Raw genomic sequence first — 19,450 nt, 5'->3', positions numbered from 1 at the left:
TACAATGTGCTCCCATTCTAATTTTTTCCATAAGGTGAAGAACTAAATTTCACAACGTTACTTTTACTCAGCTACTATATTTTCACTAATTAGTGACATATTTCAAAGCACATATCAAAGCGACACCTCTCTTGATCCAATGCTCTCCAGGTTTCTTCGATGGTAAATCGATAGAAAGAACATAGTTAGTAGAGTGACCTGTGGTACTGAGTGTACCTGCTCTTCGTAGAGTCTTATAGACTGGACATTCGTAAAATCCTTCTTTTGGAACTTGCTTGTTGGCCACTGGTTTGAACCAAATGATTGGCATCTCGGAGTATAATTCTTTTGGATTTGATTCTGCAACACATTCATTTTCTCTGTCCCATCTTGCTCCTTCCATGTAGAGACCCTTAATATAACATCCATCTTCTGGCTTCTTGTGTCTGGCTTGCTCTTCTTCAGATTTAGTTAAAACCTTGAAAGAGAAGGAAATTTGGTCAATGGCAATTTGATACTTTCTTGCATAGTTTTGCAATTGGCCTGTAAGGAAACCTTGTGGGAAGAAAAATCCATTAATCCAAAAAACGTTTGGAATTCCATTCTCAATCCAGTCTCTAATGAAATCTAAACGTTTGAGGAAGTCAAGAACCCATTCGCTCAAAGGCATAATAGATGGATATGCCTTGGACCATAAATCGGGAACATAATTATTGTACAATGAGTTAGCAATGCCTTCTAATTGAGCTGACATGACCACTTGTCCTTTGAGAGCTTTGAGAATATTTTGTAACGACTCACGAACATCTTTCAGAAGCTTGTTATATCTTGTTACTTCTTGGGTAATCACAGTATTCATACTTTCATTGTAATCTGTTGGATACTTTTTGTTGACGTGTTCAGAGTCAAATGGCTGTGGAAGCTTACTGAGAATGTCATTGGCAATAGTACTAACAACAATGTCCTTGTCATCAGATACCTTGCCTCCACTACCTTCAATGGCAAGCATTGTTTCTGTCACATTGGTTAATTCAGCAGTATTGTATGTAATTTCAGCGTTTTCATGCAAGCCAAATATCTCTGGGTGAGAAACGTTTGGAAGAGTATCCAAGTATTGTTTGTAGCTGGCAGATTCTCCAGCTGGAATGGATTGATATTCATTGAGAGAATCTGTAAATTTGTAACCATCTTTGAGAACCTTTGGTGTTATAAAATCTTCAATCATTGTCATTAAATATCTTCTGTCCCAGTCATCGGTTACACGTCCACCATAGTTAATTTGACCTGTTAAAAACTTGATGACCTTGTATGGAATTTCTTCATACTTTTCGAGGAATATTCTAAGTTGCTTGATACACACATCTAAATCACCACTTGTAAATTCGTAGAAAATATTCCAACCTAATGGGCCAAACTTTCTACGCTCTTGAATAACAGCATGGAAGAAAGTGAGAGAGAACAAAAGCTTCTTGAATTCCAATGGTTTTGTTGGATGTTGCATAAAATCGTCGCTATAGTTGTCGAAGGATCCCTTCAAATTTGTTGCTAAACCTTTTGGAGGCTCCAATGTCATTTTAACACTGTTTTGAAGAACTGATATTGGGAACTTTGGTGTTGGCATGCTAGTTAACCATAATCTAAAATCTGCATGATTTTGTTCAATTGAAAATCCTTCAACAATTTGTTCCAGCATTGGCATAAATCCAAGTGCCAAGTGGCAATTTTGTAAAATAACCCAACTTCCGTTTTGAATGGCATCTTTAACTGCTTGTTTAGCAGCATTCTCTGTACCAGAACCTAAAGAAACGCTCAACAACTGTCTTACTCGCATGTGTTCTGCAAATTTGTTGAGCTCAGACTTTGGATCTGCACCTTGAGACAAGATGAAGACCAAAGGTGTTACACAGTTAGAGTCTTTGAAGGATCTACTCAAATCGAAACGAGGCGGAGTGACAAAGTTCTTATCTAATTTTTTCTCGACAAATGTCTGGATGCTTTCAATAACCTTATCTGGTCTAATAACTTTGAGTGCCATGATTCTTTGGAATTCCGTAAGCTTATCATTCCATCCTGCTGGAATTGGTAACAAGTTTGGTTTAGAATCTTCAAAGAATGTCTTAAACTCATTAACATTTTGGATAAATGAATCCAAAAAGCCCTTAAAGGTATGAAGTTTGTTCAATAAAACCACGTCACTCCAACAGTTGTCTGTAATCCATGTTGCTCCACTTGGTTTTCTTGCAATATCCTTTTCGTCTTCATCTGTCTTAATACCTCCTGTCAAGAAGTGTCTCCATTCATGTTCATCAATTTCATTTCTTCCTTGCATAATTCTAATGCAAAGCACGAATGAGAATAGTAGCTTATCCTTTTCGAATAATGACTGACAAACGTTATTGTACAAAGATAATGTATGATTGTAGATAAGAGTCTGCAAACGAATGTTCAAGTCATCATTTTGCTCACTTGTTTCAATCACCTGTTTGTAAAGCTGAATAAACCATTGCAAGGAATATTGATACATTGGATCAACGTTGGTCATGTCCGAAGCACAGAAGAAGAGTAATGAACCTCTTTCAGCAACAGGTCTGTACTTGTTACGAGTAACGTCGATTTCTCGTTCTGTGGTTTCTGCTTCCTCCACTTTTTCTTGGATGGACTTACTTGCAATCTTTGACTCGCCCAACGCATTGATTAACTTTTCATTCTCGAGAATATCTCCAGTATTTTCGGAAAGCATTTTGAGAATGTTTTGTTGTAGTTCTTTCAAATCTTTTCTCATCTTTGAATTTTTCTGCATGAGATCAGTTTTGAGGCGTTGCAATTCTGGTCGTTCCATTTTAACAACTTCGGCAAGCAATTGATCTTCTAAACCTTGAGGAGTAATGAAGAAGTTGAGTAGAGTAACCTTGACACATGTTTCCGGAGTATACTTGGGGTTTCTGATCTTGGTACACATGTATAATCTAAAATCATTGCTGTAAGGAATTGTTTCTTCACCAATCTTAATATAGAGGTTGCCAGGAGTACCAAATGTTTGTTTCAATAAAATTGGTTCAATTGCAGGATCCAAATCCTCACCAACATTTTCAATCAAAACAGGGTTACCAAATTGTACAGCTCTCACTAGCTCGCTTAAATAATCCTTCTTTGTCATACTTAATACCTTAAGACCTTTTTCCTTCTCCATGTTTTTAATCCAATTAGCTGCTTGCAGCTGAGGATCAATCATGAGAGGCCATCTTCGAGAGTTGTTCAAAATGATAGCATTTTCAATGGAAAGCTTGTCTGATGGTAATCCATACTGATTCCAAATTCTAATAGCGATTGGATCGCCCAATGAATTATAAACGTCAGTGTTCTCTGTAAATGGAATGTGTTGCTTGGCAAGCTCGTGAACCCATTCTTTCACAAGTCTTTCTCTGAATGGTTTGGTGAAAGCTCCCAAATATGCTACGGTACCTGCATTGATAATCATGTTGCCCAACATATCTTTTTGTTGTCTTTCATAATTTTCGAGCATTTCTTGCCATCTAACCTTTTCATCAGAAAGTCCATCGAGAAGCTTTGAAGCACGTTCAAGCTTTTTCTCACAAATATCAATCATTGTTTCTAACTCTTCCTTTTCTTTCAGGGCTCTAGTATTGGCATCTTCAAGCTCTTGAAGCTTTTTTATCACTTCAGCAAGCTTTCTGTTGGATTCATCTGCTTTTTGTCTTGCTATGGCCCATTGCGCTTCAGCTTCTCTGGCCTTTTGTCTCTTTGGTTCGACTTCCTTGTTCACCCAGTAGAAATCATACATTGCTCTCACCCATTGACACATCGCTACAAGTGCCAACGAAATTTCCTTCACTCTGGCCACTTGGAATTCAGGATCGTTATAGTATTTTGTAATTCTTCTGATAATAGCTTCTTGAATATTTTCCTTGTCATATCCAATCATGTCATCTTTGAGCTTGGTTGCGTTGTTTAGATAAGTTTTAGCGCTTTCCCACCAATCGTAGTAGGTCACACCATCTTTAACCTTTTTCACACCTTGTGTTTCACCAAACATGATTAACACAGCCTCTAAAACTTTGAGAGCGCCAGCTGGAGGGACTTTGTAGTTAGCAACTTCACGAATTTGATTCACTTTGATGTTCTTAACTGTTTCAACAGCCTTTTCAAGTAAAGGTTCGACCTGACTCAACTCTTCCTCTGCTGATTGTTTCATGCCTTTAGCTTCACTTTCAATTTGTTTTGCTTCTGCATCCTCAACCTTTACAATTTCCTGAGTTTTTTGAGCTTCTTCTCTTTCAACATTCAAAATTTCCATGTTTTTCTCAATTTCGATTCTTGTTCTATCGAGCTGGGGTCTCTTTACTTTCAAATCTTCCTGAAGTTTATGAACATACTCTTCGGTTTCTTTCAAAATCTTTAGACCAATTTGTAAATTTCGTTTTTCCTTCTCTAGATTCTTTCTGTTGACGTCCATAATGTTATTAAAGGAAGTGAGAAGTTCCAAGTAACTGGTAGGAGTAACATAATTTGTTCGTCCAGCATGTCTTAAATAATCAACAGAACCTTTTTCAACAGACTGATGGATGAAGACAAACATTTGATTGACTTTCTCTTTCAATTGTTCTTCTTGGTCTCTAATCTCATCTTGATGTTCTTGAGAGTCATGCTCTGAAACAGAAATTAGTTTAAGATTGGCAAGCTTTTCATTTGCAACACTTAACAAGGCATCCTTTGGCCATTCACTAAACCAATCAATTGTACAGCAATTTACCAAAGATGGGAACATTCTCAATCTGCTTCTAAATGTTTCACCAATAGGACTCATTGCCAACACAATATGCAAGTTATCTTTTACACTTTTGATGAATCTGTTATACCAAGAAAGAGGAGTGGCTGGAAGCTTTTCAAGTGCACAAATTGGCTTCATGGTTGTGTATATTTCATCCAAATCTGGAGTTTCAAATAAATTAGGAACTTCACCGCTGTTCAATAAGTTGTTAATGTCTTCTAGGAATGACTCGTAAATAAGCTGAGTATCAGCAATCAAGAAGACTGTGTTCTCACCCTTTCCATGCTTTTTTCCAGCATTGAATAGTAATGATTTAAGGAACTCTTTCCAATCTTTAAGAGTGAAAGATTTTCTAATTTCGAGTTGCATCAAATCATATTCTGCTATGGCACATGCAAGTTTCGTCAAACTTTGTCTACCGCTTCCACCAACACCGAGTAAAAGAGCATTTCCACCAGGTTGTCTAATAATTCTACCAATTCTACAAATATGTTCAATGGCATCCAAAAACAAAACTAAATCCATCTTCTTATCGCTGTTCATGCTGTTGTAGTATTCTAACTGTTCGTTAACTACCTTGAATAGCTCAGAATGATCAGGAACAAAGTCATATGTTCTAACATCTGATCCATGGCTAAGAATATCCGAGTAGATTATTCTGTCTTTAACAAGGCTTTGGCCGTCAACTTGTGGGAAATACTTAGAGAGTAAAGACTCTTGGATTTCTTCAAACTTCTTTCTATCTTGATTGTCAACCAAACGATCTTTGAAAACTCTAGAACTTTCATGAGTCCACAATTTCAAAACATCTTCAAGGTTTACAATCTTCTTTGGATTTGCCTGAAGTATACCTTGGAAAACTTTTGACAAGTCTCTCAAGTTAAAGGTGTAATGAGATCTTGATGGAGTGGGTAACATTTCCTTTCTAACTTGATTAAATAAATGAATACTAGTATCAACAAAATTGCTTGAAATTTCGGGTAAGAAAAAGTCTTTGAGGTTCAAATTCACATCAATGAAAGACTTGTTTAAAATGGTAGAAAATATCTTGGACAAACTGTCATGTTGCAGCTCTGGGAATGAAACAAAAGTAAAGTGTCTCATTAATCTGTTAGTAACAGTATTTCTACCACCGCCTGGAGGACCACATGCTGCAATAAAAGTCAAGCTTTCAACGTGTCTAAAAGGTAATCTTTCGTTTGAATATTCATACCAACCACCGTGATCCATCCATTGTCTGATGAGTTCAATTGGAGGTTGGGCTCCATATTGCTGTTTGGCTGGCATATTGATATCATCAATGAAAATAATGTACCTTCTACCTTGAGGAGGTCCATAAACACCTGGTCTTCTTCTTTCCAATTTTCCGTCAATAATATCTTGGACTGCATTGGCTTCAGTTCTAGCAGAGAAGAAAATGATGAACGGAATGAATTCTTCAGGTATTTCTCTCATTAAGACCTGAGAAACAACCTCAGACTTTCCTGTTCCTGTAGGACCAACACAAAGTACATGATGATCGTTGTGAAGCAGTTTTTTAACAAGCCAACTACTTCTTACTGTATCAATTGTTGGAACAATCATATCTCGGAATTGAGTGGAAGGAGTGATTTCAAGCTCTGGTGTAACACTAATCCAGTGTTTCCATACCAAGTCTTCAGTGTTAAAGAAGTAGTCATAAATTAACCCATCTTCAGGATAAGCACTTGCAATATTATTCTCCTTAATCTTGCCTCTCACGAATGCGTCAAATGCCTTTCTTCCTTCAAAATCACATGACGCTCCTAAACCCCATGTTATAGAGAATAAGAATAAAGGTTCAATGATCTTGCTCAATTTGGACATCTTTTCTTCATTACCTTGTTGCTCTTCTTCAAAAGAAAACGACTTTTTCTTTTTTCTACCAAGGCTTGGATCAAAATCGACAAACATTGTCTCAAGTATTTTGAAAGTACTATGTGTCAAATTGCTTTCTACTGTAGGTATATATTCATTAACATGAGACTTGATGAACTCAATTCCATCAGGTAAGAACTTTTCGAAAAGTTGTCTTAATTGTTCCAAGTATGGCTTTAGCTGATTAGAGATCTTTGCTAACCAACAATCTACATGAACCATTGGTGGAACAGTTGCCTTTGGATCTAAATAAACCATACCACAACGACTGACTGTGGCTGGTGATGCTTCTGCCAAATCTTCAACCTCAAAAATAATGTTCATATGAACGCTCATTTCTATCATAGAACCGTTTGCAAGACAAAGTTTTTTGTTTTCGTCTAATACGGTATTCATGGACTCAATCCATAGAGCATCCACGGGTCCATCAAAAATCAACCATTTACAGTCTAGACTTGTATCTTCTCCAAACTTTCTAAACTCTGATGCCAAAACGCCATTTCTCCACTCTCTTGTATTCCTGTCATATTCTCCATAAAGCTGTTCCATTGTTACAGACTTGGGATTAATGACACTGTAATGAACTTGATGGAAATCCTCCTTGTGAGCCTTACTAAGTGAAGTAAGGGCATAAGCTAAAGTCTTGTAGCAATTAGTTTTTCCACCTCCAGTAGCACCGACAAGCATGACACCATGACGTAAAATTGTGGTTTCATAAAGTTGCAAGCATTTTTCGTTAAATACTGGTGTAAGAGATATACCAAAATGATCGGTAGCCTCCTTGAGAGCATTATTTAAGTCTGAATAATCTGTCTCTTCCAGTTTAACTTTAGGGAAAAGATCAGACACAATTCCATTGAATAAAACCACGTCGTTCACAAGGAATTTTGGAATGTTTGAATCTCTCAATGCTCTTAAAACCAACAACTCTTCGTTCATCTTTAAATTCTTTCTCTTCAATAAACCAGCTGCAGCAATGACTGTATTGACAGCTCTCATACCAAAATCGTAGTGAGTTTGAGATGATAGCTGCTCGCTCGCCAGTTTGAATGATTGAACCATTTTCTTGGCCAATGGTTTAGCATTTTCAAAACCAAATGAAATTAAACGAATTTCAGCAATTAATCCATAATCAGGAACCATACATGCTACGGGTCTAAATAAAGCCTTCAAATTGTCTGGAAGTTCAGTACGTCCTGCATAACCTGGATTCATTGTAATAAATACCGCATAGGATGGATCAACATTAATTTGAATATTATCAAAGGTAGTTGTTGCTACTTTGGCTCTAGCTGCTTCTTGAAGTGTTGAAAGCTGTTGAGCAACAACAGAAAGCACTTCAACATCAATACGATTGAACTCATCGAAACATCCCCACGATCCTGACTGGACTAGTCCCTTGAAAATTTGGGCCATGGAATTTTCTCTCATACCTTCCTGACAGTTAAGCACAACACACTTCTTTGCAAGTGCCTTTGCTAAATCTTTAACGGTTTCAGTTTTTCCTGTTCCTGCAGGTCCTGCTGGGGCACCTCCCAACCCAAGATGAAGTGCTCCTGTGAGCGTCAAGTAAATTCTGTCTGTCAATGGAGTAATCACTAGACGAGATGTATTACCTAAATACTCATATCCATATTCAAATTGAGTCTCTACCTGTCTTACATAGCAAGTAAAATCGTTGGGAGAAGTACCGTCTTCTGATGAAGCTGGTTCCCAATAATATCTCATTTGAGATACCCATTCAAAGTCATGAGTACTCTCAATACCTTCGTTTAACATTTGTTCAACAACATCTCTTGCATGCACCTCAATTGTAATAAGCGCTTCGATATTTGTTTTTTCTAATTTCGAAATCTCTGTCCTCACAATTCTAATTAATCCTAATAATTGTTCCTTGACAGTGTTCAAGTATCCTCGTAATCCTTTGTTTCCTCCTTTTTGAAGGGCATTGGTAATATCTTTTGTCCAGTAAACTTGGCTTCCAAGGATAACTACTTGTCCAGGCCACTTTAATACCCAGTCATTTCTTGGAGTTTGAGTATAATCTACAAGTGACTTGGAGATCGAAAGCTTTAAACTCTTCATCATTATTCGTTCGACTTCTTTCAACCAAACTTCAACACTTCCTGAAGGCTGTAATTTTTCAATAAAGTCAATTCGTTCACCAGCCTTGGACATCATAGCAGTCATCTCTAAAGCAGGACCCTTTGAATTGGTCTTTTTCTCTTCAGGAATGTCAACAAAATCAAGTTCTCCGATACCTTCAAATATCTTACTAAGATATTTCTGTACAGCCGTTGGATCTCTGGTTTTCGCTAAAATTTCAAGCAACTCCTCATCAGCAAGGAAGTATAATCTTGCAAATTGTTGTCTCTTCTTTTCCAAGTAATTGCTCAAACCCTTTTGAATTGTTGAGAGAATTGCATTATTGGATTGGAAGGTCTTCAGTAATTTAGCTGTAGATGTACAGAATGACATAATATTTTGATTTCGGTAAACCCCATCCATAATTCTTCTCCACTTTGTGTCGACTTGTTTGAACTGCTTGTATAGTTGAGGTAATTGATTTTGCATTTCTTCTGCAGAGAAAATTGGTTCAAGGGCCATCCATTCTCTTTGGCAATTTGTCCATTCTTCAAATATTTCGGAAACTAAATTGAGTTGATTTTCCCATGCTTTAAGATCAGCCTCAAAATGCTTTTTGAACGATGAAAAGCTAATAGTTTGAGTAAGGGCAATATGTTCAGAAAGCTGTTGTTGAATTTCATCACTGACTTTCATGACATAGGTACCAGTCTTTCTGTAAGCAAGAACCTCAAAGTTGCAAGTCTCCCAAGCCTCTTGCATATCCTTAAGAGCTTTCTCAATCGTGAATTCTCTGGATGCAATATCGCTATATTTTCTAATAATTTCTTCATGAGCCAATAACTTCATCGTGAAGACGTCGTCCATAAATTTCAAAGTTTGACCAGGAATTATTTCAATACCAATTTCATTTGAAATTGCTTGCCAATGTCTCTGTCTCATTCCAGGGTTTCTAAGTGCCAAAATTAAAGGAAGATAGGGAGTGAATTCTTCAACCTTCTTCTTGATTGTTTCGGAAATTTTTCTAATTTCTGGAATGTCTTTGAACTGTTTCATACACTTTAACATTGCTTTTTCGGCTGCCTTAACCTCTTCTTCTATCTTTGGAGCATCTAGGTGTTCAAAAGGTTCTTTGGACCAGCTTTCTTCCCAAGCAAAGTAGTTATCTACAGTTAGCCATAAATCTGCAAACGGTTGGAATTGTTTTACAATAGCATTTAGCTGTGTATGCTCTGTAACATCCATTCCAAAAAGCATTTCTTTTTGATTGTTCTTTCTAGCTCTATCCTGGAAATCTTGTAATTGTTTTTGAATAGATCTGACCTCTTTAGCAACGTCTGCAACTGCAAGAATATCTCTATGCTTTGAGAAGCCAGAAACAACTTTTTGAATACTTTCCAATTCTTTGATGAAGGATTTTTGATCTGTGATCAACCTCTCTCTGAGATTTTCTTTTTTCTTTTCGAGGAATGATTCCACTTTTTCAACCTGTTCTTGAATTTTCTTTGGCCATGAAGCTGCTGTCCACAAATTTTTGAACTCCTCATCAGAAAGTGGATACTTGAACTCATTTTCCAAGATACTGTAGTAATTCTTGACTTCAACAATTTTTTCTTCATATTCAAGGATGACATCTGGTATTTCCTTCAATCTTCCTTTCAATTTTGTTAGAGATTCGATATCTTCAGGTGGCTTGTTGATTTCTCTGGAAAGTTTGTTAAAGTTATCGAGAATAAAGTTACATTTTTCACTTGCGGTTCTTGCTAAAAAGTCCAATATTTTCTTTCCTATCTCAGAGCACTTTCTGCTTAAATGATTTCTGATACTTTGACAATCAATTAAAAAGGTTCCTACATTAACCTTTTGAGGAATACTTTCTCTAATGGTATCCTTCATCTCATAGTTTCGTACAATATCTGCTTTTATGTCTTCAATTGTTAAATTTTCTTTCTTTTCGTATTCTTCCATGTATTTTTGAACGTCTATCCTCAGTAGCTCTTCATATTTTTCGAATTGTTTTAAAAATGTGTTTAGAGGTAACAACGACACTTCCATAAATGCGTTTAAGGTTTTTCTCCATTTTGAAACTTCTAAATCGGTAGATTTAAGTGTGTCTAGCATTTTAACCTCTCCCCATAAAAACATCTTTTGAGTTCTTCGTGCTGTTGAACCTGACCCTTGTCGTTTCCTTTTTTCTTGATCAGAAGTTGAAGGTTTTTCGCTAAACCTTGCACAAAACTCTTCAGAAAGAACATGAGATTCAACATCTGATATCTTTTGGAAATCTTTGAGAGCCTTGTCAAACATTTCAACAACCACTTGCTTGAATTTCTCTAAAGGGGTGACATAAAAGAATTTGTCGTCTTTAAAAGTAAGTTCAATAGAAAATAAATTAGGTGCTCTCTTGGACGAATCCGATTCGTTGTGGAATGTAACTTCTACTTGATCAATCGATTTGATAGCTACATCAAATGAACAATAATCTTCAATATATCTCACATATTCCTTAAAAGAGTCTTGCATTAAAAACTTAATAGAATCTTGCATCATAAATCTAATTGCGTTCATAAAACGCTTCAGTTTGCTCATCTCATAAATCTGAACAGTCTTTCCAGCTACGCTGAGCCAACCTTTTTCAATATGTATCAAACTGTCTTGAATATGCTGCTTTAAATTTGTCAACCATTCACCAGTTAATTTTGATACGATGGTATCGATAGCTTGGATTTGAATTTGCTCAAACTCATCCAATGTTACCGTCTTTTTTAAAGGAATGTGAAAAATCTTTAGATTTTGTTTGTCCAAAAGCTCTTTCTTAACATTTAGCAATGCATCCAAAATGTTTTTTTCTGTAAAGTAGGAGTTAAAGAAAAATTGTCTTTTGTTTTCGTCAAATGGATATGGTGGTATTTCAATTGTGCCTAGAAAGGGAGCCTTCTTTTGAAATGGATCAAGAATCTCATCTGGAAGCTCCAAATTCTTAAATAAATCTTTTTGGAGAGGATCTTTCATGTTTTTATCGAATATCATCCTATTCGTAACTTTTTGGTATTCTCCTATTATTTCATTCAGAAGTTCGTCTGTTGATGAGTCATAAACTTTGTCTCTCAATTTTTGAGAATAACAACCTAGTCTTCTAATATTCATCATTTGTTCCTCTGATAAAGGGGAAACTTCATCGATGGGCATATGTTCTATGTACAAGTAGTATCTAATTAGTGATTCTGCGATTTTTCTTGATTTGTGAGCATGAGCTACCCGTTTTGCAAATTTAGTTGGGTCTTCGGCCAGAAACATTATGTGAATTCTTGGTAACCAAACCTTGTTACCCTCTTGATGCACGAAGTCGACAAGGTATCTGTTATTAGTTTCATCAACCTCAAATACTTTACAAAAATACCAGCTCCCAACTCCATCTTGTTGAAGAAGGGCTTTTGCAGGTACGTATGTGAATTGGCCATTCTCTTCGTTGCGCCCCAAATTGATCCATTCACCTGGTGGTCTGTCATCAAAGTCAGTATTATCAAAAATTTCAAGTGGTAAGTATAATTCAAACTTTCTTTCAGGTGTAATTGGAGTTGAGTAGTCTATTCCTTCGTTCTTGAGTAATTCCTCAATATCTTGTTGCTCGTATTGTCTCCTCAATCTATTGCAGAAACAATTAGCAAAGAAACCAAGAGTGAAAATACAAACCTCTCTACAACAACTTGTCTTGGTATGCCATTTTGGGCGTGTTTAAATGGCACATAAACCTTGGGTTCAAATGCTTTAGCAGGAGCATCTTTGAAAATTATTGTCTTTGCGAAATGTTATTAATGAGCGTTCATAGAACCTCTACCTACCGATTTGTTCGAATTAGAAACGCTAGATACTGGCGATTGTTGGTTAGGAGACTAATGATGAAAATCCGAATATTCAAAACGATCAACAGGTCTCTTTAATGATGAAGAAACGTACCTCTCGTTCAACGTTTATCTGCTCTCTTGGTCTAGGAATAACCGTTTGTCGTAACACAGACGATTTAGTCTTTCCGTTTAATGACATGATCTTAGGCTATTGTTTTTCAACTAGTAGCAATTGTGTATGATGAGTAATGATGATGGTGCGTAGCGATATGAGGATGTTGTATTTTTTTTTGCTTTGAGACAATTTGTAATATTTTGGCGGAAATTGACGTTGAATATATTCATTGTGGAATAAATATTGATTGTAATTACCACACGAAGTCTTAAAGTGAAAACGAAAATTCCAATTCTTCACGCAGAACCTGCATAAATCTACCTGCTAATTCTCTGTCAACAGCTCTAGCATCACAAGAAGCTGTAACGCTCATAAATGTTCCCATCTCAACGTCATTAATATTGGTATCTATGGGGGTGTCGGCATCTAAATCAACAGAAGGTAAAACAGGCTTCTTTTGAGAAGATCCAATGGCAAGAATAATGCCATGGGGTGGATTGATAACAGCAGAAAAATGTTGAATTCCAAACATACCAAGGTTTGAAATGCAAAATGTGCCTCCTTGGAATTCCTCTGGTTTGAGTTTGTTTTCCTTTGCTCTTTTGCTTAATTCCTTCACAGATGATGCAATTTGTTCGATTGTTTTTGTGTTGGTCTTTGGAATAATTGGCGTAATTAAACCAGTTGGTGTCGCAACAGCAAAAGAAATATCAATATTCTCTGCTTGAATGTACTGATTTCCTTTAACAACAACATTACACTCTGGAACTCTTTGCAAAGCTTTGGATGCACAATAAATAATGAGATCATTGACAGAAGCCTTGATATTCTTCTCATTTGCCAATCTATTCTTAATGTTCAACAACTTGTCAATTCTAGCTTCAATGGTGAAGTAGCTGTGTGGTACTGTTTGTTTAGATTCCAACAATCTGGATGCAATAATTTTTCTTATTTGTGTTGTTGGAATGTCATTGAAAGATGAGGTAAGTGGTGTTTGTGTCACCATGGTTGTGGAGGGCGAAGCGACTTGTGATGCCTTTACAGCGGTAGGTGGCACAACACTTGCTTGTTGTGTTGTGGTTGTTGCTGTTTGTGGAGTGGATGGTGTACCTACTGTTTGAGGATTGGTTGCCATAAACTGAACAAGATCTGATTTGGTCAATCTGCCTCCTCTACCACTGGGTTTAATCTGTGATGTATTAATCCATGAATTTTCATGAAGAATACGAAGAACAGCTGGAGAAAGGGGTGCTGAGTGAGAGAAAGATGACTCGTGAGGTTGTTGTTGCTGTTCTTGCCTGCTTGCCTGTGATGCAGAGGTGGAAGGCTTGGTGGTTGGTGTTGTTGCAGCTGATGGAGTCTGAGAATCTGATTCTGATGGAATGGATGAAATCTCTTCTTTCTTATCGACAAGGTAAGCAATAGTGGCTCCCATAGGAATGTTCTTGGATCCTCCGGGCAAAACAATCTTGCCCAAAATACCCTCCTCTACTGATTCAAACTCCAAAACTGATTTATCAGTTCTAATCTCGCACAAGATATCGCCCACATTTACTTTATCGCCTTCTTTCTTCACCCAATTTACAATCTCACCCGAAGTCATGGTTGGTGAGAGGGAAGGTAGAGGAATTTTGGTAATGGCATAATTACGAAGAGTATTTGTAGTTTTGATTGTATTCATGGATGAAGATAGTATTGTCTTGATCATGTTATGATGATGATGGATCAAAGACTTGCTTGCCATCAACCTGTTGAGCGTGTTTTTGTGCATTTTTTGAATTTTCAAAAATCTTGTTTTATGCTTGCGTTTTTCGTTCTTTGCAACCACTCCTCCAGAGAGTCAGTCAAATTGAGCAAAGACATCTATTTTGGAATGTTCTACATGTTTGTTACTAAATGACAACTTGTGAAACAGAATGAAGGTTATCTAATACTCGTTCCTGAAATGCCTTTTTATCGTCTACTTGCTCCAAGTCTGCATGTGTCATATGAAGCTCATTAGTAAACTTAAATCTCAAATCATAACAATACATTTGCTTGTCTAGACATAACACATAGATGCGATCCAGTTCTTCACAGTAGCTCAAACCAATAACACACTGATTTTCCAATGAAAGAGATGGTAGTAAATCCACAGGCATGAGAGAATATTCCTTGTTCTGCTCATAAATCATTCTGAATAGTAGAATCTTGTTGTCATTTTGTTTTGCCAGTAGAACTAAATTGTGCTTTTCAATAACTTGAAGCAAAGACACTCGTTCGAGCGCTCCGTAAATATGACCTGGTAAGAGTCTTAAACCTCTTATTGGTTTCAGAAATAATTTGTATAATACTGTATCCATCGTGCTACTCAGTAAATAAATATAACTTTGAGTACCAATGAGAAAAATATCAGTTGGATTTGAGTCTTTGGGAGCATGTAAAAAACTTTTTGAATTTAAGCGAGCACCTATCCAACACCATTCGTTAAAATCATAATTATACAGCACCTTTCCTTCTTTTAAATCCCATACTTTACAACTTTTATCAATCGAGCAGCTTAATAATCTGTCTTTGGAAAATAAATGAAGGCAGGGTAAGTTATGAGAATGACCCTCCAATGTAAAGGGTTCTTTTTCTTTACAGTCCGGTGAGTGAACTTTGATGACATGAGAATTATCTCCAACAACAAAAATACCACTCTGGTCGTCATAGGAAATAGACCATGTCGATTCATGACTATTTTGATATAGATTAATTAATTTCAATCCATATTGTTCTATATTCAAATCTTGCTGGTTTTTTTTCTCAGCTATTGGCGTTGCTTCATGAAACTCATTCAAATCGTTTTCTTGTTTTAGAATCATCATGGTCATACCCTCTTCACCTACAAAAAATATTTTGTTATGACAATTCCGAATAAAATTAATTTCTTGTGCAACCTTGATGGTGTGCAAATATTCGAGAGAAGAGTTTTTTCCATTCCGATAAATTATTATACTTTTCCTAGAAGCAATAAATACATAGGGGAATAAACAGGCAACGCAATTTAATTTGAATAATTCCAAAGAATATTCGTCAATGATCAATTCTTTTACTTGTCTCACCTCAATAAGCGTAGATTTAAAATCATCCATTTTATGGTACTTTTGATATTGCGCAACACAGTGTGATGAAACCAACAATGAAAAGTCGATTGATTCTGATCGGTGATGAATATATCTTGCAAATATTTTTTTTTGGCTTTAAAAAATGAAACGAAATTCCATCAATCCGAACGCATGTTCAGAAGACAGCAAAAAGAGGAAAATGAATCAGCTCGAGTCCTCCGAAAGCTCCTCTCAATTTTCAATCGAAAATACACAACTCGAAATTGTGCATTTATTTGATTTTCACACAGATGAAGAATTCTCAACAAATCACATCATGGAAAAATTCCATTACAAAATGAGATCTCGTCCATTGGTTCCTTTTTCTTTGAACTTTGAATTAATTCAAACATTCGGTACAGAGGCAGGTGGGTTCATGGACTATGGTGACACTAAAAATTTCATTGTCCATGCTTGTTATGCCACCATTTCACACAAATTGAATCTTGTCCTCATTTGTGATCCATATTTCATTAGAGGAAGAATTCTAACATTTGATTTGATAACTAGACAATTTTCCAAGTCAATTTATTTGAATAGCCCTCGGTGTATGTGCATTGAGAAAATAACTCCTGCTAACAGAAGTTTACACAATGAGGAATACTTGATTGTCTCATGTAAAGATGGCTTATTCAAATTTGATGTCAAATGTCTATTAGAAACCTATTCTCAAAAGAAGTCCCTTATTTGGAAAAACGATTATTACAAACATCCAAATATAATCAGTAGCATGGACATAATGTATGCTAGCTCTAAACACCGACAAGACGATAATTGGATATTTATGTGTAATCTATCGATGGATGAGTGTGTCGTCGATATTTTGAATGCTCGTACAGGACAATGCATTTCAAAAATTTCAGATTTTTCACATCCACCACATGGCATTGCTGTTTCAAACTCTGAGCGATTTGTTGCTGTTGTGGAAAGTAAGGGTTCTTCCATTAGAATTTTTGAAAACAGTGAAAAACCAACTTCAATGAATCAAAGGGATCTTCCAATGACAAATCATCATTGCGAATGGAAATATGTTCGAGAAATCTCTTTCAATGAAGACATGTTTCAGGGTTGTTATATTCAGAGATTACTGGCCTATGATGAAGTCTCGAAAAATCTCATTGTGTGTGATAATTGTAGACACTTGTTATCGGTGTACAATGCAGTGGGAGGACACTTAGTCAAAGCTCATCAGACCACTGACACTCGTTCTGTTTTTTCATTCTCTGAATATTCATTACCTCATGCCATATGTTTGAATGAATACACTGGAGAACTCTTGGTTGGAAATATGGAGAAGGGTCAAATTCAAATATTCAAGTAAATGTTCATGAAGTTTTTAATGATCTCCAACAAGAGTGTGCCTTTGAAAAAGTGTTCTCATTCTCCAAAGAATTAAAAAACACATTCTCATTCGTCTCAAATTTCAACCAACACATAAAAAATTTCACACTCTTCCCACCATCATCGAACATCATCTTCACAAAATGCCATCTGCCAAATTCTTGATGGATCATCAAAAATATAGGAAAAGTGGTTGGCTCTACAAACAAGGAGGTTCCTATCGTTCCGTTAAAAAACGTTTTTGTATTTTATTGGCCAATGAATTGTTTTACTTTTCTAAAGAAGATGATGAAGAACACAAAGGAAGTATTGTACTGAGAGGACCTGTCAATCGAAGCTCCATTGCTGTTGAAGTGAAAAATTTAACTCTCAAAAATTGTATTGAAATACCAAGTGACAAGAGAACGTATTTGATTTGGGCAGATTCCGAATATTTAGCAGGAGAATGGGCAGAAGCTCTCAATGATGCCTACAGAGAATTCTCTTCAGTGAGTGGTAGTTCTTCGTTCAAAGATCCTTCTTCTGTCATGTCGTCTCTCAATCATTCAAGTTATTCATCACACCGTGTGAATGGTGGAAGTGGTGCTGATGAAGATAATCTTGATGATGATTCTGTGGGTGTCCATCATGGAATGGATATGTCTGATTCATTTTCATTGGCATTGGAAAGAAAACCTTTAACGAATAAGCAATTGATAGAATCAACCATTGATCAAAAAGACAAATTTGAAAACACAAATTATGTATTTGAGAATAATTGTTGTATTCATTCATCCATTAGTTGCAATGTGTATACCGTAGACGCTTTACAAAATACATCTAGTGGAAATAATATTGTTAATGCAGTCTCTAAATATTTGGTCACACGAAAAAGACAATATGGAAATAAGATGACTTTGGGTAAGTGAAACAAGATGTGTGACAACCAACAACAATTATTTTACAACAATCGACACGTATTCTCTCATCTTTAGACAATGCCATGAATGTGGCAAAATCAGGCGATACTCTCATCTTAAAACCAGGAAAGCATTACATTCCATCCACCTTACTTATGAATCGATCTCTAAATTTAATTGGTGAATCTGATGAAAATAACAAGTGTGAAATCATCTTGCTACAAGATGGAACCAATGATCGACAGGGACCACAACCAACCATTTGTTTCAATGCTCCATTTTCTTATTGCAGAAATATTACTTTCATTCATTATCGAAATGATACTATTAACAGTAAGATTACTCTCGATCCATCGAGTACGACCACTACTGCATCTCAAGCGAGTATTGCAAAAGGAAGAGTAGAAGCTCATGAATCAGTCATGTCAACCAATTGTTGCAATTTCTTTCTGGACAAACTATTTTAGTGAACTGCACATTCGAAGTTATTCTCGATAATCAAAGTGACGCTACAGATAATCATTCACTGTTTGATTGTTGTTGGGTCACTGGAACACAGACATGTGTCTATTTTAGAAAATGCACTTTTCTTGGTGGTCGGAATGGTTTAGTTTCTTCTATCAATTCCTCTTCCACAGTCGATCATGAATGTGTTTTCAAAGATCAAAAGAACCATTCCATCATTTTAACACAACAAGCCAAGTTACAGGTCAAAGGAAATTCAACCATTTACGGAAATATTTGTACCATGCACCAATCGAGTGCTGAAATTTTTGCCACCACCATCTATTCGCCCAATATCAGTGCTTTGGATGAATCATGCCTTAATTTACACCATAACATTTTCCATTTACCAACGATCAAATTGATAACGTTTAATCAATCTTCTCATCTACAACAACAGCAACAAATGCTTAAAAACAAACTCGTTCACAACTCCTTCAAGTCGGTGCAAGAGGATGATCAAGCATCTTCGTCACTTTGTAAAATATCAATCATGGGTCAATCCTGTCCAATAATAGATGACAATCAAGTTACAAACAAGGGTGAAACATCACTCATTTATCTATTCCAAACAAAGCAAAATATGAAAAACATGCTTATGAAGTCTCCACCTTCAAATACAACTATTCTGGTAGCCTCTGACTTCCTAAATTAATGAGAGAAAATAAACTACCAATGACTGGCAAGCTACTTAAATAAGAGACAATTGTTGGAATAAAGTTGAAGAACAGAATGTAGTAACCGTAGAATTCAAATAATGTTCCAATGATGGAATGACCATAAACTACAATGAAAAACCCTATCAAAAAGCAAACCGTTCCTTTCAGTCTTTTTCGTTGAATGATGAAGAAATTCATTGCCGATCGTAT

General features: G+C 36.2%; 5 protein-coding genes across 5 annotated transcripts; 2 read left to right on the top strand and 3 right to left on the bottom strand.

The window, feature by feature from the left end:
* Window positions 1-85: 85 nt before the first annotated feature.
* C9374_011313 (uncharacterized protein) lies at window positions 86-12,793 on the bottom strand (the record flags this gene model as incomplete). Its single annotated transcript, XM_044686955.1, has 4 exons — window positions 86-12,395; window positions 12,443-12,546; window positions 12,592-12,642; window positions 12,707-12,793. The coding sequence occupies 4 exons, from the start codon at window positions 12,791-12,793 to the stop codon at window positions 86-88; spliced, it is 12,552 nt and encodes a 4,183-aa protein (XP_044554482.1).
* A 184-nt stretch (window positions 12,794-12,977) lies between these two features.
* On the bottom strand, window positions 12,978-14,480 carry C9374_011312 (uncharacterized protein; the record flags this gene model as incomplete). The annotated part of the gene is made up of 1 exon (XM_044686954.1): window positions 12,978-14,480. The coding sequence occupies one exon, from the start codon at window positions 14,478-14,480 to the stop codon at window positions 12,978-12,980; it is 1,503 nt and encodes a 500-aa protein (XP_044554481.1).
* Window positions 14,481-14,601: 121 nt separating this feature from the next.
* On the bottom strand, window positions 14,602-15,825 carry C9374_011311 (uncharacterized protein; the record flags this gene model as incomplete). The annotated part of the gene is made up of 1 exon (XM_044686953.1): window positions 14,602-15,825. The coding sequence occupies one exon, from the start codon at window positions 15,823-15,825 to the stop codon at window positions 14,602-14,604; it is 1,224 nt and encodes a 407-aa protein (XP_044554480.1).
* Window positions 15,826-15,940: 115 nt separating this feature from the next.
* C9374_011310 (uncharacterized protein) lies at window positions 15,941-17,158 on the top strand (the record flags this gene model as incomplete). The annotated part of the gene is made up of 1 exon (XM_044686952.1): window positions 15,941-17,158. The coding sequence occupies one exon, from the start codon at window positions 15,941-15,943 to the stop codon at window positions 17,156-17,158; it is 1,218 nt and encodes a 405-aa protein (XP_044554479.1).
* A 163-nt stretch (window positions 17,159-17,321) lies between these two features.
* On the top strand, window positions 17,322-19,236 carry C9374_011309 (uncharacterized protein; the record flags this gene model as incomplete). Its single annotated transcript, XM_044686951.1, has 3 exons — window positions 17,322-18,078; window positions 18,153-18,512; window positions 18,563-19,236. 3 exons carry the CDS (start codon window positions 17,322-17,324, stop codon window positions 19,234-19,236), a joined length of 1,791 nt encoding a protein of 596 aa, XP_044554478.1.
* Window positions 19,237-19,450: the final 214 nt, after the last annotated feature.

This window comes from Naegleria lovaniensis (genome assembly GCF_003324165.1).
Source record: "Naegleria lovaniensis strain ATCC 30569 chromosome Unknown tig004, whole genome shotgun sequence".
Lineage (NCBI taxonomy): Eukaryota > Heterolobosea > Eutetramitea > Acrasida > Naegleriidae > Naegleria > Naegleria lovaniensis.
Note: the sequence above shows the minus strand (reverse complement) of the source record. Positions and strands in the feature narration are given on the sequence as shown.